The sequence below is a fragment of the Chrysemys picta genome, chromosome 3 (assembly GCF_011386835.1).
Source record: "Chrysemys picta bellii isolate R12L10 chromosome 3, ASM1138683v2, whole genome shotgun sequence".
NCBI classification, from domain to species: Eukaryota; Metazoa; Chordata; order Testudines; family Emydidae; genus Chrysemys; species Chrysemys picta.
The window spans coordinates 20,890,065-20,918,056 of record NC_088793.1 but is presented as its reverse complement, the minus strand read 5'-3'; the positions used below and the strand labels follow the sequence as shown (position 1 = coordinate 20,918,056).

General features: G+C 39.8%; 1 protein-coding gene across 4 annotated transcripts in view; it reads right to left on the bottom strand.

The window, feature by feature from the left end:
* The window catches only part of ATAD2B (ATPase family AAA domain containing 2B), a 155,858-nt gene that overhangs the window by 116,492 nt on the left and 11,374 nt on the right, over window positions 1-27,992 (bottom strand). For all 4 annotated transcript variants that reach the window (XR_006174082.2, XM_008163070.4, XM_008163069.4 and 1 more), the window contains exons 2-8: window positions 18,274-18,428; window positions 14,419-14,465; window positions 12,201-12,354; window positions 9,594-9,696; window positions 8,940-9,048; window positions 1,578-1,694; window positions 151-226 (exon numbers count right to left, since the gene is read on the bottom strand). Coding sequence is in view for 3 of the 4 variants with exons in the window: in XM_008163070.4 (XP_008161292.2) it covers window positions 151-226; window positions 1,578-1,694; window positions 8,940-9,048; window positions 9,594-9,696; window positions 12,201-12,354; window positions 14,419-14,465; window positions 18,274-18,428 (761 nt within the window). In the remaining variant the exon portion in view is untranslated. The remainder of the gene's footprint in view (window positions 1-150; window positions 227-1,577; window positions 1,695-8,939; window positions 9,049-9,593; window positions 9,697-12,200; window positions 12,355-14,418; window positions 14,466-18,273; window positions 18,429-27,992) is intronic.

Sequence of the window (27,992 nt, the reverse complement as noted above, 5' to 3'; positions counted from 1 at the left end):
TGAAGCTCACTGCAGGATGAGAGCCTTCCTTATTAAACCCAAAGAATCAGAACTATCACCCAGAGACAGAAAGTTTCAAAATAAACAGCTAACACAATATGCTGAAGGAACACAAATATCTTCTACCTCCAAAAAGCTTGTGACATTTACCTGATATGGCTTCTTCTTGCAGGAGATCTGTGAATATCAAACAGTGCATTTTCCCTCTTTTTTTGATGAGCCGGCACTAAGAAAAAAAGGTAACAGCCTTGAAACATCAAATACAAAAAAGGGTAACCACATGACAATCTAAGAAAAAAACCACACTTATTTTAATTTATAACAAATCTATACAAAAAGTGCCTATCCTGAGCTCTAGGTAACTTTGCCGAAAATTAGAAATACCTCACCCAAAACCCAGAAAATAAGACCATAATGAAAATAAGCTCATCTATATCCCTCTTCCTCACAATCCTCATCTTTTATTGTGACCCTCTCGCTCCAAAAGCCATATGAAGAAATGGGCTTTGCAGCATACCCTCACTGTCAGAAGATTTGGATTATTTCAGATCAAGGGAAAGAATGAAAGAGATAGAGTGGTCTTCACGAGGGGCCTCCATTACCAGTTCCATCTCTTTTCAAACTCCTCAGCTGATTGCAGCTGTCACAATATAGCAGAGACAGAGAGGTGGTTTTTCAAATAGGCAGAATTCATGCCACCACATTCTGCAACAGCTTCAGTTTCCATATTGCTTTAAGGTGTAATCTTATGTGCAGTGCACTGTGGTAGTTTAATTTTGAAGTGCTATACGCATGAACAGCAGCAAGGTCTACACCCAAAAGAAATAGGTGCAATCTCTTATCTAGACGAAGACTGGAAAACGCTGCTTGTGATAAACTAACAGCATCCACGGATTCAACACTATCCCCAGTTACACACAGTAGTTATGAATGGTGGGCACGCAATCTCACTGAGAGGAACAAACTTAACCATCACCATATCTTCCATTCCGATTCCCCCAACCTACCAGGATCACCATCTCCTTATCTAGATTGAGCTTTAACCAGTTAGCTCTTATCTATGTCCTCATCTACGCCAGACTCTGAGCCAGGCATGCAACAGCACTAGGTAGGTCAGATTAGATAGTTATAGAATTGATACCACCACCACACTGAATATACCAGAGTATCTCTCATTAACCTTCTCAGATGCCCCGTATACATATTGAACAAAAGGGGAAGCACGATGCAACCCTGTGCAACTCTGCATAGAAGCTCCCTTAGGGATGAAGAGCAATTATCCAACTTCTGTCCCCTTGTCCATTGTTCTGACCAAGGCAACACAATAGATCAGAAGTGTGTGACCTTTGGCAAGACACTTAACAAGTCTGTGGCAGGCCTTGGAATAAAAACCTTACTTTCCTCACGTCCAATTGCATGCTTTAACAATCTGACAATGTTTATTCAGTAACCCAGAGAAACCAGCGCAAAACAGTTACAATACTTAACAGGGAAAAATCTATGGTATCTTTGAGCTCTATCGAAGAGCAAGTCCAGCTAATATGAGTAGAAAGGTCATCTATGGCCTGATTCCTTACCTATTGGAGGTGCCTGGTACCTTTCCACAGTTTTTCTTTGCCTTAGATTATAAGGTCGATCATTTTCTTCTCCTTCTGCCTCTTCTACTTCTATATCTCCATCTTCCTCTTGAGATTCTAGAAAGAAAAAGCCAAAAACATTTTGAACCGTTCTATTACTTTATTTCACAGCAACCTTGCCCCTCTCACCCTCTCCCCAAAAATAAATCCACAAAATAAATTCTAAATGCATAAGGATCATTTTCTTCACTGATTAGAACAAACTAATCACCATTGGGGCCATTGGAAATCCGCAGGATGTTTTGCCAAATTCCCTACTGGCTTCCATAGGATTTTTTTGGAAAATCAGCAGGATATAACAATAATAAATGTAGTAGATTTCTATATATTTACCAAGTGGTTTTACATAAAATTAGTTTATTTTACCCAGTTGGAGGGTGGTTTTGTTTTTCACTTTAATAATAATAATCCCTTGCCTACTTGAGACATGTGGCTGGTAAAATGAAGGCAGCTGGGAGACTAAAGAAGTTAGCCAGCTGGTGAGCATTTGTGGGGCACGTCCATCTTACTGCTACTGATTAACTATGGTGAGGGAAGGGGACAAAAGAGAAGCACTTTCTGTGCTGGGAACTTGCTGAGGAGTGTGGTAGGACTCTGGGTTGGATGCTGTGTTTTGAAATCTAGGCTTGGTTGCTGACTGTTTGAACAAGGTTGCCCTGCAAGTAGGTGAGTCAGCACCTGCTTTTCTTTGAAGGGCTCTAGCTGGGCTCTTTGAAGAGAGAGCAGTACAGTTTTTTGTGAACAGGCCAGTGATTACAGACAGCCGAGTGTGATGGGTTGAGTCACCCATTATAGCTGTGTGTAAGGCCCAGGCTTTAACAAGCATGCAAGCTCCAAATGGCTGGTAAGACAGATGGCTGGTGATGCAAAGGGAGTTAGCCAGATGGTATTTCTGGATCACTTCTGTCTTATTGCTATTGATTAACTTTGACCACTATCCCATGTCACTCATCCACGTGGGCACTAATGATACTACCAGGTATGACCCTGAGCAGATCAGCAGTGACTACAGGGCTCTGGGGGCAAGGGTGAAGGTTGTGTTCTTGTCCATCCTCATGGCTGAGGGTAAGGTCCCAGACAGGGGGATATGCATCCTGGAGATTAATGCATATTGACACCATCTGTGCAACCAGGAAGCTTTCTCAACCATGAACGCTATTCCAGGAAGGACTGCTGGGAGGAGATGGGGTCCACCTACCAAGAGGAGGAAGAGCATCTTCAAGAGCCAACTCACCCACCCACCTACAGCTCATATTACCCGACATGGAGAGAATTTTGAGCCCTGACCAAGCTGGCTTCTGCCAAGGCCATAGCACATGCGACCACGTACTCGCGCTGACCACATTTGTTGAAAATGGCTTCCAGAGAAACTTGAAAACAGGCACTGTTTTCATCGATCTAACAGCAGCATACAATACGGTATGGCACACTGGCCTGCTTGTGAAGGTATCATGGGTCCTGCTACCTTTGGTCACAGGAGTCAAACTGTTCCTCTGCGATAGGCAGTTCAGAGTCCATATGGGGGAGAAGACAAGTGCTTGGAGATGACAGGGCACCCTGCGTATCATCTCCGGCACTCGGTGTCTGACTCCACTCCCATGGCTTCCAGTTCTAAGCAATATTGCGCCTCCTAATGTAAGATGAGAGGTTGCCACTGGCAAGTTACTGGAGAAAGTATGTGCCAACCCAAGCCTGCCGCTGCACAATGACCTTTTTAATAATAATATAATAATAATAGGATATCTCCATATATGAAATCTCCTAGAACTGGAGGGGACAACGAAAGGTAATCGAGTCCAGCCCCCTGCCTTCACTAGCAGGACCAAGTACTGATTTTGCCCCAGATCCCTAAGTGGCTCCCTCACAACCCTGGGTTTAGCAGGCCAATGCTCAAACCACTGAGCTATCCCTCCTCCCCCAACACCAGCTGCATGTTTGCCATCACGTCACCCATTATGGTCTCATCTGCCACGCCAGGATGTTAGGGCGGGAACACTCTGGCGAGAGGAATGGGTATCTGTTATAATCCCCAACCAGTTCCTCATCACCAACCCCACAATTTGCCCACCTGGTTTTGACCTGCCCCGTCGCCAATGGTCCCCGTTGAACAGGTTCCGGACTGGGCAAGGTCTCTGTGCAGCTAACCAGTATCGCTGGGGCCTTCGTGACGCCCTTTGTGCAGCTGCAGCACAACACAGATGATGACACACACTGTCGATGAATGCCTGCTGACTAGGTTCAGTGGTGGCCTAGAAGAACTGCATCAACCCACTGAAGATGCCATTGCTTGGCTAGACGACTATGCACACACTAAATAAATAAGTGAGGAGAGTTTTAAACTAGGTTCAAAGGAGACAGGTGACAAAAGCCCACAGGTAAGCATAAAAAAGGCAACTAACAGAAGGCTAGAGGTTTGGGGGGAAACCTTATGAGGGGGAGGCATGGAAAATTACGGTAGGATCTCAGGAGCAACAAGAGAATAATCAGCATGGGAATCTGCTCAATATCTCACATGTCAACACACAAATGCAAAGGGTATGGGCCATAAACAAGAAGAACTGGAAATATAAATACATAGGCTAAATCATGACTTAACTAGCAGCATAGGGACTTGGTGGGATAAATCTCATGACTTGAATATTGGTAAAGAGGGGTATAGGTAGGAAGACAAGGCAGAAAAAAAGGGAGGAGGTGTTGAAAGAATATATACACTTGTTCTGAGGTCAAGAAGGAGGTTGAGAGACAGACCAGTTGAAAGTCTCTGGGTAAAGACAAAAGGTGAAAAAAGATGGATGATATCATGGAAGAGGGGTCTACAGTAGACACCAAACCAAAAAGAGGAGGTGGATGAGGCATTTGAAGAACAACAGAAACATCCAAAACACAAGACCCAGAAGTAGTGGGGGACTTTAAGTACTCAGAATCTGTTTGAAAAGTAATACAGCAAAACACAAAAGGTCCAATAAGTTCTTGGCATGTACAGGGAATAACTTTTTGTTTCAGAAAATGGATGAAGTAAACAGAGAGGCAACTATTTTTGACTTGATTCTGACCAATAGGGAGAAATTCATTGCGAATCTGAAGGTGGAAGGCAATTTTGGTGAAAGTAATCATGAAATGATAGATTTCATTATTCTAAGGAGAAAGGGAGGAGTGAACGCAGCAGAATTAGGACAGTAAAAATCAAAAAAGCAGATTTTAACAAACTCTGAGAATTAATAGGTAAGGTTCCATGAGACGAAAATTTAAGGGAAAAGGGAGGTCAGGAGACCTGGCAGTTTCTCAAGGAGACAACAGTACGGGCACAACTGCAAATCATCCCAATGCAAAAGAAAGATAGGAAGAATAGTAAGATGCCAATATGGCTCCATCAGGAGCTCTTAAATGACATGCAAATCAAAAAGGAATGCTAAAAGATGTGAAAACATGGACAAATTGCTAGGATGGAGCACAAAAGAACAGCACAAGCATGTCTGAACAAAATCAGAAAGGCTAAGACACAACATGAGTTACACCTTGCAAGGGACAAAGAAGATAAGACTAGTTTTTTTAAAATACGTTAGGAACAAGAGACTAGTGAAGGAAAGAGTAGTGAGGAAAGAGAGCTAATAACGGATTATACATCAAGAAAGCTGAAGTGTTCACTAAAAGGATTAATGAGGAGTAGATACTCAGCACAATTAATATTAAAAAAATGGGGAGGGAATGAAAGCCAAAATAGGAAATGAACAGTTTAAAGAATATTTAGATAAATTAAATGTATTCAAATCGGCAGGGCCTGATGAAATTCATCCTAGGGTACTTAAGGCACTAGATGAAACAATCTTAGAACCATTAAGAATTATCTTCAAGAACTCATGGAAGACAGGTGAGGCCCCAGCAGACTGGCAAACATAGTATCTATCTTTTAAAAGTGGAACAAAGAGGATCTGGGGATTTATAGGCCAGTCAGCCTAACTTTCATACCTGGAGAGATATTCGAACAATTTTTTAAACCATCAGTTTGTAAGCACCTATAGGATGATAGGGTTATAAGGAATAGCCAGCATGGATTCGTCAAGAACAAATCATGCCAAATCAACACAATTTCCTTCTTTGACTGGGTTAGTGGCCCAATGGATGGGGGGAAGCAGAAGATGTGATATATCTTGATTTCAGTAAGGCTTTTCATAGTCCTATATGACATTCTCATAAGCAAACTATGGAAAAGTGGTCTACATGAAATTACTATACAGTGGGTGCACAGCTGGTTGAAAGACCATAGTCAAAGAGGAGTTATCAATGGTTCACTGGCATATGAAATGGGGTCCCCCACAGATCAGAACCAGGTCTGGTAGTATTCAATATTTTCATTAATTACTTGGATAATGGAGCAGAGAGTACACTTATAAAATATGCAGTTAATAGTAAGCTGGACGGGTGCCAAGCACTTTAGACGACAGGATTAGAATTCAAAACAAACTTGACAAATTGGAGAATTAGTCTGAATTCAGCAAGAGGAAATTCAATAAATATATGTGCAACATACTTGCTTTAGAAAGGAAAAATAAAATGCACAGCTACAAAATGGCTAGGTAGTAGTACTGCTGTGATGAAGTGAGAATGTTCTTAATGTTTTCTCTGAATACTGTGTGTGGGCTTCAGTTTTCCCAATGTATTATTCAAGTATCTAGGTGAAAGGATAAGAGTGTGTGATCATAGCAGTGACCCCTAGACTACTGACTGTCTGCCTGGGCACAAAGAATGGACAACACTCTGTATCATCACAACTGATGGCCAGAGCCCATCTTCTGCAAGGAGCCAGCCAAAGGCGTTGGAGAACAAAGAGACCAGATGACCTGTTTGCTTGGGAAAGAGACAAAGTATGGAGGTGGGGCTGCTGGGCATGAATGAGGCTGGGCATGAGTGAGGTTGGGCTGCTGGAAGGAGTCCATCTGCTGGTCTGGGTGTCAGGAGAAGAGCCCAGGGCTCTGGAGCCCCTCAAGATGGACTTTGCTGTAACTTCCTGGTTTCTGTGTTAACAAGATCTGTTCTATGCGATGTTCCTGACGACTAATAAAGCCTTCTGTTTTACAACACTGGCAGAGAGTCACTGCTGACTGCAAAGTTGGGGTACATGGCCCTTTGGGGGTTTGTAAGGCTTCCCCAGGTGTCCCATCCAGGTAGACTCACTGTGGGAAGCTCACTGTGTGAACAGGGGTGCTGACTGCTCCGAGGTCAAACCCAGGAATCACTGAAGCCGGGGAGGCCTCTTGCCCTGGTGAGTGTGTGCCCTGAGGGGAGACACATTACACTATAGTCCTGACTGGCTTCATTCAGATTACTGAAACTGTGACTCCGTGCCAACTGCTGAAAAGGATCTGAGAGTTATAGTGGGTCAAAAACTGAATATGAGTCAACCAAGTGATGCAGTTGCAAAAAAGGCTAATACTCTGGGGTGTATTAACAAGAGTATCAAATGTAAGATACAGGAAGTAACTGTCCTGCTCGATTCAGCATTGGTGAGACTTCACCTGCAGTACAGTGTTCAATGCTGGGCACAACACTTAGAAAAGATGTCAACAAAGTGGAGTGTCCAGAGGACAGCAGATAAAATGATAAAAGGTTTAGAAAACTTGATCTAAAAGGAAAGGTTAAGAAAACTGGGTATGTTGAGTCTTGAGAAAAGAAGACTGAGCGGGGACCTAATAACAGACTTCAAATATGTTAAGGACTATTATAAAGAGGACAGTGATCAATTGTTCTTCATGTTCACTGAAGTAAGAAGCATAGGCCTGATCTACACGGGGGGGGGGGGGGGGGGGAGAAGAGAGGTTGATGTAAGATACACAACTTCAGCTATGGGAATACCGTAGCTGAAGTCGACATATCTTATTCCGACTTACCTCCCATCCGCATGGCGCGGGATCGACGGCCGCAGCTCCCCCATCGACTCCGCTACCATCGCTCGCTCCGGTGGAGTTCCGGAGTCGACGGGGTGCGCATTCGGGGATCGATATATCGATCCCCGATAAATCGATCGCTACCCGCCAATATGGCGGGTTGTCTGGACGTACCCTTAATCTAAAGGGAGGGAAATTTAGAATAGATATTAGGAAAATCTTTCTAACTATGAGGGTAGTTACGCTCTGGAATAGCCTTCCAAGACAGGTTGTGAAATCCCCATCATTGGAGGTTTTTAAGAACACACTGGACAAACACTTGTCAGGGATGGTCTAGGTCAGGGGTCAGCAACCTTTCAGAAGTGGTGTGCCGAGTCTTCATTTATTCATGCTAATTTAAGGTTTCGCATGCCAGTAATATATTTTAATGTTTTTAGAAGGTCTCTTTCTATAAAAAAAAAGTCTATAATATATAACTAAACTATTGTTGTATGTAAAGTAAATAAGGTTTTTAAAATGTTTAAGAAGCTTCATTTAAAATTAAATTAAAATGCAGAGCCCCTCAGACTGGTGGCCAGGACCTGGGCAGTGTGAGCGCCACTGAAAATCAGCTCGCGTGCCGCCTTTGGCACGTGTGCCATTGGTCGCCTACCCCTGGTCTAGGTTTACTTGGTCTTGCCTCAGCACAGGGGATTGGTCTTGATGGCCTCTCTAGATCCCTTCTGATGGTACAATTCTATGATTTCCAAAAACCTAGAATACCTTTGCTCCTCTTTTCATTCTCCCAAAATTCCCATGATAACCAAAAGAAATCAAATATTTGATAAAATACTAAAATAATTACAACTTTAAAATTTGCAGCCTAATTCCTATTAAAAGCTCTTTGAAAGAAACCTAAACACATAGGCTAAAGATATCAGCTGGATGTTTCTACTAAAATAATCACTACTATAACAGTTAATATCATTTAAATTGCCTCCACTGAGTTTCAAAATTTACACCCCACTGTGGTTTACACTACCCAGGGCAACTGTTTCAGTTCTAAGATACAGGAAATCTGGTTTAAATTGTTCCATATTTGTAATGCCAATTTAACAAACTTTTTTTCTTTTAAACAAAAGCTTTAGTTCAGTTTGTGATCCACTATAACTCTCAGATCCTTTTCAGCAGTACACTGAAACCTGCGGACACCATAAATCTTTGCTAAAGAGCAGAATTTCTATATTGTGTATTTCCAATGACCCAGTTCATTTTCTATTAAGCAAAAGCAAATTATTACTAATTCTCTCTATTACAGTACAGTAGTACTGTACAGTATTTGTATCAATACACTAGCTATTTTAAGAAGTTATTTCTTCTAAACAGTATGTTTCATTAGTGTTTCAAATGAAGCCCTATAGTTAATCTGTACAATCCATACCTTCTTCTTCCCCTTCAGTGGACACTTCGTGATGGTTCTGAATTCCATAGCTATTTCTTCTCAGTGATTTCCGCCTTCTCTTCACTCGAGAATACATGTCCATGTTTTCCTAGAACAAAATGAATTTGCTCATTAATTGATACTATTCCTCGTAACCTGCATTGTTAGCCCAAATAGTAATGGTAATACCTAAGTAGTGCTTTCCATCTTCCATGTGCTTTACCAACAAATAACCCTGAGAGGTAGGGTAAGTATTCTCAGCTTACGAAATGAGGAGGATTGAGGAATGACTCTCCCGGGGCCACAGATGTGTCAATGTCAAAGCCTGTGTTTAGAACTCAGGCCACCATGGTGCCCAGTCCTGTTTTCGACCACTAAACCACGTTTCCTCTCCAATTTAACAACACTAGCACTATATGAGAATGTGTCAGTCAATTCCACATTAACCAAACAGGATGACATATTAATATCTTTCTAAAATTAAATACACCTAGCATCAGTGTTTATTTATAACAGTGAGCATTAGCTAGGAGTTGAAAAAATGCTTTAGAATTTTAACATACTGTAGGCAACAGACGTATGGAGAGTTATAAAAATATACATATAGCCACTGGATGTTACCTTTATCCAAAATTTGAAAGATTCTGAACTTACAAATTCTGTGTCTGTCCACATTCGCAGCCGTTCTACTTCTCCAGACCTCCTATTCCGCCTGATGTTAATATTGTCCATTTCTTGTAGTACAGCTTCAGCAGTACTAAATATGCACAATATTTAACATAAAAGAGACAAATATTCAGACTTAAAATAGAAGAGCTGCAGAACTTTTACACACAAATAATTCTATGTAACGCACTACACTAAAATTATAATTTCTTTGCAATCATTCCCAGAATTATATATGGAATAAAATCTACAGATTAACTAAAATTTTATTTCAGTCTCTCCTGCAACTCCTTGAATCCATCAATTAAACTAAAAATAGTCAGCCATAATAAAGAAAATTGAAAGAAGAGGGTAAAAGTATACAAAGTGTCTGCATAAAGAGAAAAAACGATTATTTTATGGGCTTTGAATCAAACTCTAATATCAATTTTAATTTTAAGTGTGTGTTCTCTTTGTCAGTTGTGGGGGTTAATTTTTAAATCTGGTGAGTCTGAATGGTATACTTGTGAAAAGTACCAGACTGACAGCCTGTGACACTGAAGCTTTTCATCCACATAACCAGCGTAGCACAGGTAGCAACACTGCACTCCTGTAAATGTACCTCAGTCCTGTAAGCTCTATCAAATGTCAGCATTTCTCTGAGGCAAGGGCTAACAAATAAAGAAATTTTTTTAAAATGACCAAATATGTGAAATAAAAGAGACATATAGAACTCCACTGCTCATTAATTTGCCTCTGTTGCATCACTTAACTTAATCATTGTAAAATTAGACTGCAAGCTCTTCCAGAGAAGGACTTTTACCTTAAACGTCTTTAAAGTGTTGTTAAACTGATGGTGCTACGGACTGAGCAGGACGGACCACTTCTCGGGAAGGAGATGACAAGTCATCAGCCAGGCCCAAATCAATCATCTACTTATTTGTCATGACTGTTAAATTATTGCTAACTGTAGTGAAGGTTTGTGTACTGTGGATACCTGTCCACTGAAAATGTACGAAAGCTGCATAACAGTTGGAAACTGTTATCAACTTTCAATCATTTCCAGTCAGCACTTTAAAGGTAAATCCAAAGAGTGTGAAATCCTGAAATCAATGGAGGTAAGGATAACTATTTAGAAGTCTGGTGAAACTTTTGGGAATTTGTTGGAAGAGGGTCATTCCCTTCCACCAAACCTGATAGTGTGTAGTGTGACCACCATACACACACACACACACACACACACACACACACAGGGAGAAACCCCTTCAACAAGAGTCAAAATTAAACTAAAAATCAAGATGTTAAAATAAGGAAAACAGAGGAGGAAAAGGGACAAAAGCTTAATATCATGCACGGTTTTGACAGGACAACTAACAAACAGGTTACACATTTAAACATAAGAAAAACAGAAGTTTGGACCTAAATGAGATAATAAGAGACTTGAACCACCACTACCAATTGACAAAACAGAAGATAGAAACAAAGTGTAGAAAAGCATCAAACACAATATGTGACTGATACCACAAAACTGAAGAAAGCGATTAGTGGCAAGTCTTGTCAATACAGCTTTAGGGACTTCCATAGATCAATTTATAATTGTATACTTGTGTAAATACTAAGTTTCTCTCTATTTAAGTTGAAAAAAGCCTTATACGATTTCTATTACACTGAATGGCACTGTTAATATACAAAAGAAAAAAAAATGATGGAGGTTTTGCCATTAACATTAATAGGGAGAGAATGTCACCCAAAAGCATTTTTTCCCTTTGAATTTATAATCAATACTATTAAGTATTTCTGATGTACAACCTAACTGATCTAGATACATTCAAGTTATTGTTTATAATTTTGGACATTTTGGCTCAATGTAAACACAAATGCAGGCGTCAGTATCACAATCTTATCACATTACCATCTTTATAGTAGATTGCTTTCCTATTACTATATTGAGGAGGAAGAGGAGTTGAATAAAAAAGGGCTTTAAATTCAACCAGGGAAAAAGTAACTCAAGAGAAACTTATAAACTGATACCAAGTGATTACTGAGAACATTGAAAAAAGCAGTTTCTGTGAAAAACTAAAGTTCAGCAGAATACATTTTTTATCAGTAATAAAGATCATACTTAGCAGTTACAGAACATTTTTCACGTTTAAAACATTTTGCAAACACTGATACTCAGTATCTCTCAAAGGTACATATTATACCCAGTTTACAGAAGAGAAAACTGAGACAGAGGGGTTAAGTGACTTGCCCAAGGCCACAGAGGAAACCACTTTCAAAGCAAGGAATTCCTGGCTCCCACTCCTGTGTTGAGATCAACAGACTGTGCCTTCCTCTCTGATCAACTTTATCTGCATTGTAAAGTCAAAAAGTGACACCAATCCTGTATGGAGTATCTCATTAACAACAAGTGGTAAAGAAACAGCTACGAACTTGTTGACATTTTATAATTCAGCCATACAAGCAAGATGTATTTAACTTCCAACCATTGTTGTTACTGTTGTTCACTTATTTAAATGACATTTAGATAGAAAGCTCTGTATTGCAGTTCTAACTGTTTAAAAAAAACCCATCAAGATGCTTTGTGACGTGTGCAACTGAAGTATCCACACATACCTGTTTACTAGCTGATCAAACAATAAACTCTGATTCAAAGTTTCAAATCTGTTTTTCCTGGACCGACAACTTTTTCTCACTTCTATATCTCCGTTTATGCAACCATGGTCCCCATCTCCCTTTTTTTCCCCTCGAAGGGGATGGCTTTTGAGAGCTAAGAGAAATTTGTATTACTACTTCAAAATGCAGGAAACAACATTCTTACAAACAAGAATTCAATAATCAGATTACTTAACAAGGATAAGAAACCAAACAATATTAAGAAACAGAGTCAGTTCCCCCTGAATGTGCATCCTGACATTTACTGTAGTAGGAGTTATCTGTTTTAAGTCCCTACCAATGTTATTTTACTAACTGTACTTCTGTGCCATTTGGGCTATTTACTTGTACATAAATATATATTATTTTGTGGTAAGTTTGTATTTGCACACCAAATATTCAGTATTTTAAAGTTAACATTAAGACTGTCAGTCAACCTTCGCAGTTTCAGTTCTTACTCTTTTCTTTAAGTACAGTATCAAAAGGTTTTATTTTACTGATACAATACAATTTTATTTTGCATAGAAATCTATGTATGCTACTTTGTCCAGTGCCTAGACTATGGAGCCCCATTTTTAGTTGGTTCTTTAGGCACTACAATAATAAAATTAATAAATAATTATCAAAATACTTAATGGAATTGAATATACTCTCGGACTCAATGCATAACTAAAGGAGACAGAAATTAAGAAGTATAGACATGAAAACTGGATACGTTTTCAGTTGAGATTTTAAATGAACTGGCAAACTGCTAAGGTGAAGATTCACAGGAACACTGTTCTAGGTGGCAGGAGCTGCAGACGTAGCAGGTCTCAAAAACAGTCGTGAAACAGCATGCTGGGCCAGAGAAGGCCAGGTATTAGGTAAGCAAAGGGACTGGATAAATTAAAGATATTACCTGCAAGAAACAGGCCAAAACAAGTCCATGAAGGTAAAATTTGGGATCAACGGCAGGTCTACACTTGTAACTGCACACCCAGCTAGCTAGGTAGAAATACCAGTGTAGACACTGAGGCACTGCTTAGGCAAGTAGACCCTTAGGGTATATACCCTATACGGCTCTCTACATGCCCAAGTAGTGTCTTCCATATCTATGCCGCTATTTTTAGTAGTGTGGTGTCCTGCTGTCAGAGCCTTTCCCTGCTGCAGTGAAAGACTCCAACATGGGATAAGAGACTGGCAGGGAGAAGGCAACGAGAAAAGGCTCTAGCAACTCCCCACTGCCGCAGCCTTTTCCCAGTGCCTCCCACTGCCACATGTAGCTACACATCGCAGTGAGTGTGGATGCAGCCTGCCTTTCACTGCAGTGTATAGCTGTACGTAACCTACACGTTGCTGCGAGTGTAGACAAGCTTATGGCCAGGAGACACCAAATGGGAATTCTGAATTGGGAAGAGAGATGGAATTATGTTTGATGATGCTCCTTGTGCCTAAGAATACAGTTATGTCACAGAGGTCATGGATTCAGTGACTTTTCGGGACCTTCATGACTTCTTCTAAGCAGGGCTGGAGCAGCTGTCAGCCATGGGGCTGCCCGCCAGAACAGCTAACCCGCAGCAAGCCCCAGGCCCACTGAAGCAGTGGTTCCCCACCGCCACAGCAGCGGCTAGGGGTGGAGCAGCAGCAGCCAGCCCCTCCCGGAGAAGCAGCGGTGGGGCTGGAGCAGCTGCAAGCTCCAGCAGTCCTGGCAGTACTCTGTTCCTATCCCAGTCCCCCTTCCATGGTATTTTTACTAAAAGTCAGGGACAGGTCGCAGGTAGAGCCCTGCTAATCTGTTGATATCCGTGGATTGGATGCAGATGCAAATTTTATATCTGGAGCCCCGCAAATCTGCAGCTATCCACTTTATATCCATGGCCCACGTTTGCCAATCGGATGCAGATACAAATTTTGTATCCATGCAGGGCTCTAGTCGCAGGCTTCCGTGAATTTTTGTTTATTGCCTGCGACCCGTCCCTGACTTTTACTAAAAATACCCGTGACAGAATCTTTACCTTACTCGTGCCCAAAGGAAGCATCCAATAAATTATCTGAAGGAATCAGAGAGAAAACAGTTTCTTGTAAACACAGGGAGAAACACACCAATGAAGGTGTCAAAATATATACATTTGAGAATCATCAATATAAAAGTAGTTAAGATTAAATATAGATATAAAATAACCAAAGGGAAAACACTCACATAAGCTACGTCCAGTTGGTAATGTAGCACCAGCCTGAGACGTTAACCTGGAAAACAATTATATTAAATATGCAAAATATATCAACATTTCATTTACTACATAAAAGCGACAATGCAACCAACACTTTTGAAATAGAAATCCTTAAGTGTTATACATTGAGCATAATTTAAAGCATTTGTAAAATATGCTCTCAAGAATTTGGCTTGCATCTGAAGTTGGAACTGAAGTTGGCATTGGCCACTGTCAGAAGACAGGATACTGGGCTGGATGAACCATTAGTCTGACCCATCCTTGTGTTCTTAACATTATTCTAATATTTTATTTTTATACTAATAAACAATTTTAACTAGTATCACCATACTGAAAAAGATATATCAATATCTGCTCCACTAATAGGCTACACCATTTCACTTATGTCCCCACCTGTTAAAGAAGCCCCACACAGGTTCCAGAAACAGTACTCTTGCTGCTGCTAGTCAGAAGCAAACACCATTTAAGCTCTTAATGTTTTGGTAGATAACTGAAACCAATGAAAACTGAGCAATAAAAATGTGCAGGGCAAAGTTATAAAAACAAAAAAATTAAATCTATTTAACAAATCTAATAACTGAAGGAAAAAAGACTGACAAATCAAGATTACTTAAATCAACAGTAAAAATATTACTTAAGACCTCAATCATAAGTATTCTGTGTTTCTTTTTTTAAAGTTAGTTTTCCTAAAGGAAAGTTAACTCCCACTGGGTTGGTATGAGAGCCAAAACATGATCCAAATCTCTTCCATAAATTACATGATTTAACAAATTATTGTACCATATATTCAGTCTTGATTTTTACATTAGAGTAAAAGATTGTACACCTCTACCCAGATACAACGCGACCCGATATAACACGAATTTGGATATAACGCGGTAAAGCAGTGATGGGGGGGGGGGGGACTGTACACTCCAGCGGATCAGAGCAAGTTCAATATAACGCGGTTTCACCTATAACGCGGTAAGATTTTTTAGCTTCCAAGGACAGCGTTATATCGGGGTAGAGGTGTATTTCTTATCTGTTAAGACTAACTTACTAAAACATAAGTTATACTCTTAGAATTAAAATGTACAAATGCCCTAAAATTATGATAGAATATTAGCTGAAAATATCTTGTTGGTACCAGTACATATAAAATCAAGATAGATTAGTCAAATCAGGAATTTATATTCATATACCACCTGTCATCCTGAAGGATCTTAAGTGCTTTACAATGTGTATAAAGGACCACTGAACTGCAACAACTATTGTCCACAGTGGAAGGCAGGGGGGATAACTGATTTTAGGTTGGAAAATGAATAAATTAACCAGTTGAAAAAGGAAAAGGGAAATCATTTGACCCAGGCTCCACTGCCCCTTTACTCTTGCAAAAATTACTACTTCTGAAGAGATGGATTTAACTAGGACATGGGCTTCTACTATTATTTACCTGGGAAAGGCATACCAATTTTTCATAAACCAAGAGACTCACCATGGTAGACCTCAAAACCTTGTCACGGTGATGGATCAGAACACATAGGAGAATTGCATCTGCAAATCATGATCCTCTCAGGCATTTTTGATAAACAATTAGTAGTAATGGCTTTATGGTCACATGTATTTGTTGCTTAATACCAAAAAGCAGAATCTCCACACAGGTTATTATGCATGGCTCTTCTGGGATTGTTCAAGTAGCCCATTGCTAAAATTTTATTTTAATCTCAGTTTTCTACTTTAAATCTAGTTTCTGTAACAGACCAAGATCCAGTCATTAAACACATCATAGCACTTCTTAAAGGACCAATGATGTTAGCTCCAATGTCCTGGCCAAATTTCAGTTCAGGCAAATTGAGTTCACCTAAGTGATATTCTTCCAGGATCAATTAAAAAAAAAAAAAAAAACTCAGATTTTATTTAAATTAACATATTTTTTTAAAAATAAACCTGTATTTTATTTAAAGTTAAATTTGAAATTGACAACCTATGTGTAGGCCTAAACTTATTATAATCTATTATAATTGTTTACATTAAATAATAAAATATTAATCAGTACATGTTTGCTGCCCATTTTAAAGAAAGTCAAACCACTGGACTGGTGGAAGTCACAGAATAATCATCTGGAACTGGAGTTTTCTGAAGTGATAAATGTTTTTGACAGCAGTAGCCTCTTCTGCAGGTGCAAGGAGAAGATTTTTTTCATTTCACTTTATTCAACTAGTTCAGTTCAACGACTAGTTCATTCAAAGTTAAGAGACCAATTGGGAATTGAAAAAGCCGGAAAGCTTGCTTTCCCCTTACAATCTATCAATAAAAGACGAGGTCTGAAAGGATGAGACCTACACTAGTTCTAAAATCTTGAAGGACAGATGACAGAAACTACCAGTTCAATTCATTAACTATAGATAACAGTTCCTTTTTTAATGTAAAATAGGTTTTGATAAACTTTTATACTTCTTTTTGTGTATCCAACACATTAAAGGAAGTTTATTACAAATTAAAAAAATGTGCATTTTAATCACATTTGAATTTCCATCCAAAGAGAGCTTGACAAATCACAAGTAAAAAAAATCTAATAAGAAATTCACCATTTTCTAACATAATAAAAATGTAAGAGCTAAGAATATGAAAAAATTCAAGTTAGCTACGTAATTATTTAAATAAATGTGTGTCAATATAGTGTATCCCTCTGATTAGCAAAAAGAAGCACTAAATTTAGCATAAAGGCTATACGTAGTTGCAATTCAACATATCTTATTGGTTATCAACAAATGAGAATCAACCTTTCTTTAGGAAAATAATTAAAAAGTTCAAAAGCAAAGCATGATTAAAATCAATGATTTTAAACAAGGTTTCCAGTTTGCTGCTTTAAATGATTAAAATCGGTGATTTAAATTGCTTTGACTTAAATCAATCCACCATGTTCTTTTACATCTTGTCTAACAGCTAAACTGTTGTGTAGTGCTGGTGTAGACTGTTAAATGACCCAGCATATCAGAGGTGGCTGTATATGCTCCAAGATGATTTCTGAAGGAAGCATGCTATATAATAAGCTGTAGTCATCCAGTTCTCAGTTTAAATAATCACCTGTCTTATCCACATCAATTTGAATCAAATTTGGTATCTAAATGTGTCCCACCTTAGGGAGTGTTGCCTTATAATTAGCTATTGTAGTTCCCATATGCTAACAGTAACAAGGATGACTTTGTCTCTCACTTACTGAGTTTAAAACAATATGAAACAAAGAATGTCTAGTCCTATACAATATGCAGTAGCAGTTACAAGGGCCAAGATCAGTGTTCAAACAAGCTGTCCCAGGCACAACAGCTTGAGGCTTTTGCTTGGTGTCCATATATTCACATAATTACTTGTATCCAATTGAACCTCTTTAAACCTGGAAACTTTTTCTTAAAATTAAATCAATCGGTCAGAAAATGAAACTAATGTCTCCTTCAGTTTTGGTTATATGGAATGCATAGTACTTTGGCCTGCTTCTAATATACTAAACTCCTGAGTCAGCCATGAGTTGTCTAACAATGGAGAGGCTAAAAACACCATTGAAAAGGAGAAGGCTGGACCATCTTGCATACAAGAGGATGAAAACACCCATTTCCTAATTTAAATTTAGGGTCAGCTGCTTATTCCTTGAGCACATAGAACTCCTAATGAAGTCACAGAGTTCTGGATGCACAAACAACATAAAATTGGACCCTAACACCTTCCACCATTCCCATTTTAACAGATAAAGTGGTGTCACATAAGGAGGAACGCAACCCATAGGATTCACATAGTTCTCATTCCAGAAGACAGACAATGTAGACTATACGAAAAGTGCACCAGATTACCTGGACTGTCCAGCTGAAATGCTCCATTCCTCTCGCTGCCCAGTATTGCGTGATTTTGATTTGTCTTTGCACACAGGATCAGCATGTTTCAAGATACGTTTGGCTGGAGGGGATATGTGGCTATCACTCAAACTACCATCACTACCTTCATCTTTCTGAAAGAGACAAAGCATCACTCCACATTTGATTGGTACATTTTTACACTTCCCTTAACAAAAATAAGATTCCACTACTCACCTAAAGAAAGTCAAACCCAGTTCACACAAACATAGCAGTGCTTTATTGATGCTCATGGAACACATGTACGGTAACTCCCTGCTTAACGTTGTTTCGATCTTACATCCCTGCTCAATTACAGAACATGCTCCATTTAAAATTCTGCAATGCTTCACCATAATGTCGTTTGGCTGCCTGCTTTGTCCACAGCTGGCAGCCCCCCTATCAGCTCCCCTACGCCCCTCCTACAGTGCTTCCCGCCCACCAGCAGACCCAGTGGATCAGCGCCTTCCCCCTTTTGCCCCCCCGCCTCCTGCCCGCGGCAATCAGCTGGCTTGTGGTGTTCAGGAGGGAGGACTCGGCACACAGGCTCTCCCTCCCTCCCCTGTCTCCTGAACACCACAAACCACCTGATTGCCGCAGGCAGAAGGCAGGAGAGGGAGGGGGAGGCTGGCACCGAGTCCTCGCTCCTCCCCACTCCCTCCTGCCCCCTGAATGTTGCAAGCCAGCTGATTGCCACGGGCAGGAGGGCGGGGGAAGGAGCAAGGATGCAGCGTGCGGAGTAAGGGGGGGGGGGGGGGGAGGAAGAAGAAGCAGGTTAAGGGTGGGGGCTTGGGGGAAGGGGTGGAGTGGGCCGGCCGAGGGTGGAGCCCCTCGCCCCTGGTGCTTGCAGAGTAGGGGAAGCTGCAAGTGCTGCGGCACAACGTGCTTCTCCTAGCCTACAGCACCTTCAGCCTCCTTGCCTGCCACATTGTCTCCAGTGCCAGTGGGCTGTGCCTGTGTGGGGTAGGGCAGGGGCACCTCCCAACTATAGTACTATACTGTATGGCAAAAAAATTTCCCTGGAACCTAACCCCCCCCCCACCCCCCATTTACATTCATTCTTATGGGGGAAATTGGATTAGCTTAACATCGTTTCACTTAAAGTTGCATTTTTCAGCAACATAACTACAACATTAAGTGAGGAGTTACTGTACCTTAAAAAGCATTCAGCATGTGTGCCTAACTCACCAGTTCACCTAGCAAAGACTTAACCCTGGACCTGATGAGCATAAAATATTAAAATTCTGTACTTATCAATAATTCTTTATAATGCTTCTAAACTACATATTTCTAGTTTTCCAAAACCCAATGTACTGTATCCCTGGAAACATTACTGCCCTCACTATTGCTGTAATTCATAAAACACCTTTTCTCTCTATTGTATTACTGAATTTTTTTAAGTAGCTATTAGAACAAGAAACAGCAAGATACTATGACCGGTTCTCTCATATACCTTTAGCAAAATGATTAACACATGAATTCTAAAGCATCCATCACCAAAGTGTCTGGGCGATTTTAGGTTTTGTGTTTTCAGTTAAAAAAAATGTGCAAATATTGAGATATCTATCTCAATAAAAAATGAAAAGTGTTATAGATATTTTCAGAAGCTTTTATCAGAAATCAAAAATATTTAAAAAGAAACTAAATGCTTTTACCTCTTTCAACACTCTTCCTTTACAGTTTTCAACAACAGTATAAAGGCTTAGTAGAAAGAATACTTCTAAGTATCATACTATCCTGAAATTGCTATTAACCACATTGATCCATGAGGAAAAAAGCAGACAAGGGAGATAGCAAGATATCTTAACAGACCCAAAAATAAGTGACATACACGATTTCTACCCAACTAAAAACATCCCTTCTTCAGCGGGAATTGTCCATAATCAAACAAAAAATGTAAACATTAAAAAAATGCAAAAAAAACCAGCGGATTTCAGTGAAACATCTTTTCCCAGCAAAGAAATCACTCAAAGTCAAAGATCCATCCATCCATCCTAAGTACTGTGTACTATCTTTCTAGAGGGTGGATTAACTACAGTGATGGAAAAATTCCTTCCGTCATTGTAGCAAGTTTCTACACTATGGTACTACAAAAGCACAGCTGCCGTACCAAAGACAAGCTCCACTTTCTTTAGGCTAGAAAGCTGTCAGGTAAACTTTTCAAGACTTGGCCCTTCTCCAAAGAAAACTGGCTGTGGGTTTCAGTAAAATACTGAAGTCATCTTTTATTATGTCTACTATAGTAAAAATCCACTGATTTGCCACAATGAAATGATGTATATATTACTGATAGGGTGCTGATAGTTAAAGTGTAGTGGAAGAGACCTATTGTCATGGAGAATAGAAAACTATATATTCACAGTATGTTCTGACACAGTATGGAGCTTGTATCAAAGTTAAGCTAAGAATTCAACAAAAGAATGCTGATTGTCTGACAGAAGAAGAAGAAGGAGTCCAATGTAGAGGCTGAGCCACTTTCACATTCCAGTATGAAGCCAAAAATGACTCCCAAACTGCATCAAGTGTAAGCTAGTCACACAACTGGCAGAAACAGCACATGAACATGGGCAACTGCTGACCCTTTCACGGCAGAAATGAAAGATCTATGCACAAAATGCAGCACCATTGTAAGATATAAAATAAACAATGGTGATGGAAGTGGAAGCCAACAGGAGACAAATGAAAGTAGGTAAGATAAGAACATAAAGAGGTAGGTGGCCATGTAGAGCCTACCCTGACACTTCAAGAATGGAATCTAGTTTTGGATCACTGTGAAAAGATCAGAAAATACAATGAATGGCAGAGGCAGATGAGGATACTAAGATTTAGCAAGAACCAGACAGAGCATATTCAATTGATGGTGCCTCTATATTAATATTAAGAAGTGTACCCAATCATTTTGCCTATTGTTATTTTTCCTCTTTGCAGAAAGTCAAAACATCACTAGGACTTTGAAAGCACATTAGATATATGCAATAGAAGTGCAAAGCACTTTACAAGTATTAATGGTTTTAGCCTCAACACTACTGTGAAGTGCTCAAAGACTACAGGAGATAACTTACTCATCATAACAATCCAGCCAGAAGAAAACAAGAGGCAACTTCAGAGACCTGCATAGGAAATGACTGTACAGGTAACACTAGAGAGTTTTCCAGTGAAGGAGGCAAATTAAAGAAGAAATAATCAAGACTGTGGGAATGGGGAATTTGGGATCACACAGCAGCAGTCTTAATGTGGAGATTACGCAGCTTTTATTGCAACAGCAAGACACCCAATCTCCTAGGTAGCAGGGCTATTGGGAATGTCAGGAAATGTTTAAACTAGGAACAAAGTAGAATTTTACTCATACAAAAACTGATTATGCATCTCCAATTTACCCATCAGGCTTTATGGATTGCCTAACTAGAATGACAAAATGCAATTACTCAAGGGTAAAACAATTAAGAAACATGTATTTTGGAGGAGGGTTTGGCAGGTGGAGTTTTGGAGATGCTCCAAAACATGCAAAGGGAGAGATACTATTACAGTATTGGGCAACTGGCTAAGATGCAGCCCCATAAATGTCATATTGTAAGATCTTCTCTCCATTTACAAAAAACACACATTTTTGCCCATGTTGCATGGCATATGTTAATTAACCCATGTTAAAATCGCAATTCTAACATTTGTTAGCTAGTTAAAGTAACCCTGCGGGTGAGCCTAGCAAACATGTAAACTGTAATTGCCTTGTCTTCACTAGGATCCAATACAAGCTAGCTTGACAAGGATTAAAGAGACACTTTTTTCCCCAAAGAACATACAGATTGGCTTTTTGCAGATCTAACTCCTTATAATTGTTTTTTAAGTATTCATCTCTTATCCAACAATGTGGAATCAAATTTTAAAACTTTAAAATAAAGCAGTGGTTTTGGATCCCAAAATTCTATTAAAATTCAGATAAATCGGTACTAGAACTCTCCACTCTAACTCCCTAACATTAAATGGACATCAAGGCTTGTTTAAAGTTATAAATTAAATGTTCATTACCAAATCTATTTTGCAACCAGCAAGGTCTATACCTTGAATCCACTGAACACTCACAAAATTATAGTGCTGTACCATAACCTACAGCCACATCTGTACATGCTGTGTGAACTGCCAGAGATGTGTTCTGTGCTATTACTGAAGTGCACCACTAATGCAAGTCAATCTTAATGAACACTTCCTTTCTGAAATGCCAGGAGTTACCCTGTGCAACAGAGAAGCAGAGTTGCAAGTGAAGTCACAGCACTGGTTTGAAACTAGCCTGCGTGGTACAGGAGAACAAAGCTGAGTAAAGAAGAAAAAGACAGGAACAACCACCTAAAACCGCCTAAAGCCATTTGATAACTTGCTGTAAACTTAATACCACACCATTATTAAAAACAAAGCAGGTTTTTGCTTAACATAGGCTACAGTAACTTTTAATTATTCTTTATTACTTCTAGAATATTAATTCCTAACCTGTTTAGAAAAAGCTGCAAAATACTAGCACCTAACATTAACCTCATTAACCTGAGTGTGAAACAATCAAGCCCACTTCAAATACGAAAAGCAACAAACCCTGAATTAGATTTGATGCAAGAGATGTTGCAGTCTATGCAACGTTTTTCACCGTGAAACCCTGAAAGCTAGCACAAGGAAAAGACCTAGGTTATTTTGATTCCCACACACAGTAAAAGTTAATCTGAAGTGTTGGGTCCAGATCAGGCGGGAAAACAACAGGACCCTTTCAGGTTTCAGAGTGGTAGCCATGTTAGTCTCTATCAGCAAAAAGAACGAGGAGTACTTGTGGAACCTTAGAGACTAACAAATTTATTTGAGCACAAGCGGAGGAGAGCCGACCTCAGGGGCAGGAGGTGGTGGCAGTGACTCAGGTTCAGGCAGAAGAGTTGAGTCAGAAAATGATTCAACCCTCTCAGGCTCAGAGTGGATGGGCTTGGGTCCAGGTCAGACCTAAAAATTAGACCTGAGCAGACCTCTAGGGCCAAAAAAGAAACAAGCACTGAGATAGGCTCAAGCTTCAAAATTAAGTCAGCACTGAAACAGCTGTGCAGGCACTAATGCAATGAGTAGCCTTAAGACTATTGTGAAACTGGGGCACTGGAGCAGGCATCTCATGTGGTGATAGCAATGCTGTCATCAGAGTGCAGAGAACACCCACTAAAATATCTTGGTAGTGCCAGGGTGTTGGCTAAAACAATATCGAGGCAACACAGTGGCAGGAACAAAAACTCTGTTCCAAAGCACCGAGACAAATGTCAGACTACTGCAGAGAAACACGCACTAAAGGACCATGAAAATAAAGAAGTTCTAAAGCGCATGGAAGCACGAGGCCTGAAAAATTTTGCACAACTATACTGGACCTGACTGGGAGAAGAGGATACCCAGTGAACCTCACTGTGATCCAAAGAGCTGGAATAATAAAGCACAGTCTCCTCCAGGAAGCTCCTTTACCAACCGAAAGTAAGGAACTGACTAAAGTTCGGAAGGTGCCGTTTACACTCTCTCTAAGAGGAGCACAGTGGTCATGCTCTTCACTACTACTGTTGTGCTCAAGAATAAAAACAAAACTTCACAGCTAGGGGAGTTTGGTTAGTCTCATACTAAGAAGCAAAGAGCCAGCGGTGAGAATCCTGCACAGGTGGTGAGCCAAATTTTATGCTAATCTAATGCCACTTAAATTAATGGACTAATGCCAGCAAAGAATCTAAGTGTAAAATATGCACGCAGGTTTATAATCCATTAACAGTCCTCTTACTTGGATGGAAAAAGGGGAGAACGAAGGGAAACTGAATTTACACTTTAAAATATATACTGTATAAATACACACATACACACATGTGCGCAGAGGAGTGTTTCCTTTCCCACTCTATACTTTTAATCTACAATCATATCAAAAACGAAATTCAACAAAAAAACTGCTTGCATGCAGTATTGTTATATTTTCAACTGTATCCTTTCCTTTCAATATTTTTAATTTCTGTTCTGGAGTTCTTCTATCCTGCAGAAAAACATATAGCAAGATCCAGAGGCTAGAAGTTTAAGGTAGACAAATTCTGAGTAAAAATAAGGCACAAAAGAGTGACAGCAATTAACCATTTGAACAATTTACCAAGAGTAACGGTAGATTCTCCATCACTGGGAATTTTTAAATCAAGACTGGATGTTTCTCTAAAGATATGCTCTAGTTCAGGGGTTCTCAACAATTTTTTTGGTGGCCTCAACTCTTGCTGGTGGCCGCTCTGACAATCTTTCCTAAAATATTCATTAACTTTAAGGAAAATAAATAAATATGCACATATACATGTCTAAATCATTGTAATTTATGTAGAGGTTGGTTTTTTTGGCAGACTCAATAATAAAAAGAATGTACAGTTGTCACTGTTATTTATTGGACCTAAACAGAATAGAAACACAAATAAGGTGCTTTGCACATTCTTGTCTTTTTCTTGTTGCTTCTTTAATATTTGTATGTTTGTTAATATCACTTTTCATAACTAGCTGGGAGGCTGTGAAAAGTGATATTAACAAACATACAAATATCAATTTTCACAAGGGACAAATTAAGACCTGGATGGGGAGGTGGGTAGGGAGACAGAGGGGCTAGGGCAAGGCGGGGATAGATGGAGGGCCGGGGAGGCAGCGGGGTAGAGGGGGTAAGCCGAGGGCCGGAACCCGCTGCCATGTGACTGGGGTCCAGAGCCAGAGCCTGAAGCCCAATGACTGGAGCCTGCTGCCTACCACCCCAAGGCTGAAGCCCGAAGCATGAGCCTCACCACCCCTGGGAAGGTGGGGAACTCACTGGCTGCCTACTCCTCCAGCGTTTGTGGGCTCCAGAGAGGGGCAGGGCTCAATGCCTGCTGGTAGCCCTGGGGGAGGGTCCACTGCTTCCCTCCTCTCCCCCCCTCCCCCCCATCACTGCCCAGGAGGCTGTGCCCGCAAGAAAAGCCCCTGGTGGCTGTATGCGGCCTCAGTGGCCACATTTGAGAAATGCTGCTCTAGTTCAAACAAATTAATTCAGGGAAGCATTATGGCCTGTGTTACACAGGAGGTCAAACTGGATGATTACAATGGTCCCTTCTGGCCTTCTCAACTATGAATCTATAATGCACCTATCACAATGTTGTTACATGTATTTATAACATTTATTTTTAAATATTAATAAATTAAAGAACTCTCCAAACTAGAAACTAAAGAAAATAACTAAAATGATCCTTCTCAACCCACTTCTTTAGAAAAAGACTATTCAGTAAATAGATCAGGCCTTGCAGGATGGCCCAAGCATCAACAAACTTATGCCTTGATGAAGCAAGGAAGGGGAGCAAACTCCAGAGCCCTTCACCGATAAATGCCTGCCCCGAAGCTTACAATGGGGACTGTTATCTAAAGCATTTCAGATGATCAACTGTCAAGTTAATGGACGGAGAGAGGCAATCTCTAGCATGTAGAGGATACTAAACATAAAGGATTTATGGTTTTAAAAAAAAAAAAAGTTACAAGCTGCTATCTAAGAGAAAATGAAAAAAAGATATCTTGGCTACAGCAGCTGTCTGGATATCCAGAAGCAACCACTGTTCCCACAGGTTTACTGATTGAGGAAAGTTGCTGATGCAGGACCAGCATATGCTTTCTCCATCAAAGAGGCCTCTGACACTTCTGGGTGTTTCTCAAACCCACAAGTGCCACCTTTGTTTTATCTGAACTGCACTTCAACCAAAAAATGTATAGTTCCAATTTGATCTAGGCCTAGGCTTGAAAAAATTTACCATTTCCTGGTAAATACAAAGGATTATGAATTAACCTAGAAGGTCATCATCCACATGGATAATGAAGTTGTCAATTCCGACAAGCCTTCACAATTCCAACCAAGCTGATAAGTAACTCAGTTCGCTCAGGAAATCAGAGGTATAGTAGTAAAGCAACAATATAATCTAATCTCATGATTTTTACTAAGTGGGCACTCTAATTCAATCTAGTTTTGGAATAAGAGTTCTGATACATTTAGGCCACTTCTACAACTTGAGAATTTCAGAAGAAGATTCCCATTTGTGCAACTACTGATTCAGCGGCACTGAAATTTGTATCAGTGGACACCCTGGTATAAAAAAAAGTTTCCATCATGGTAAAACCAGCTCTCTCAATCATCTATTTTATTGAATAATATGCCACACCATTCCCATGTCCAACTAGGGTGACCAGACAGCAAATGTGAAAAATCGGGACAGGGGCAGGGGGTAATAGGAGCCTATATAAGAAAAAGACCCAAAAATCGGGACTGTCCCTATAAAATTGGGACATCTGGTCACCCTACATCCAAAAAATTATTATACTGTTCATACCATTTCAGCAAAACTTGATACAATAGAATTTTCCACCTATTATTTTACTCCCTTCAACATCTATAATCTTGTCTCCCTCTTCTACTATTCAACATATTCAATTTCAAGATTTTTAAATTAATTTCTTAACTGATTTCTTAACTACATAGTTTTAAAGGTGTCCAAACTATTTCAATTACTATTCTCTTCTTTCTCATTTTACAAATACCATATTAAGCTCCTGAAATGTACTTGTATTAAACAACTAAATGTTATCAGGAAATTTGCTTTACCGACTGATATTCAAAAGTATCTCTACTTCTGCCTTTATCTCCTTGAAATGAGATTTATGATCTGTAGACATTAACATTGCTCATAAGAGCAATGTGTTTTTACTAACCTTAGAAAATCTGGGGTCAGTAGCCACTGCTTATTTGTATATTCTGAACAGCAATGCAAACATGTCTCAGGGTATTGACGAACTGGGCTACTAAAGGATTTTATTATTTAACATGGATGTAACAAGTAGGGAAGAAAATGAAGAGGTGACCTGCTAAAGAACGTATCTTGTTTCTACCATACCAGGCAGGCCTGTTGTGATGCCCTATTTAGAATACTACTAGTTTTTTCTTGAGGGAAGAGGGATGTTCTACTAAATACTATACTATGTGGGCTCACTTTATAAGCAATTTTATTCCTCAGACATAAAAACATACATACACTTTTTCCAAAAGAAAGTCCAGGTCTAGATCACATTGGCACTGTGAATTTTGTGGTTGAAGTGCAGTTCAGATAAAACAAAGGTGTAGTTTAAAGCTGTGTAATTCTGTACACAACTGCACAACTGAATCTAGCCTAATTAGGCTTGATACTCTTTTGTATCTGTCCTTGTATACCAATACACTTTAACAACCTATTTGTTTTTTCTGCACCTAGCCTATGAAACCATCACAGCCAAATACACACACAAATGCAAAACATACATTTTGAAGAGTTGGCTAGGAGAGCAGATTTAGGGGGGGGGAAACTATAACAAACGTTCTGAATTCCATTGTCCTGCCTTCTGGGAGATTAAAACCTTGCAGAATTTTCCACCATGTTCATACATGCCCCCCCCACCCCATCACCAATTTGAGGTGGAAATCTGGATCTTCAATTTTACATGCTAGGAGAGAAGGAAAGAATTCAAGATTACTGTCTATCATCCACATTTCAGCCTATTCTTCCTGTTCTGGGTTCAACCTCTAACCTTTATAGGGAAGCATTAATAGCCTGCTGGAACGGGCACTGGAATGGGACTCAGGAGACCTGGATTCAATTTCTAACTTTGAAACTGGTCTG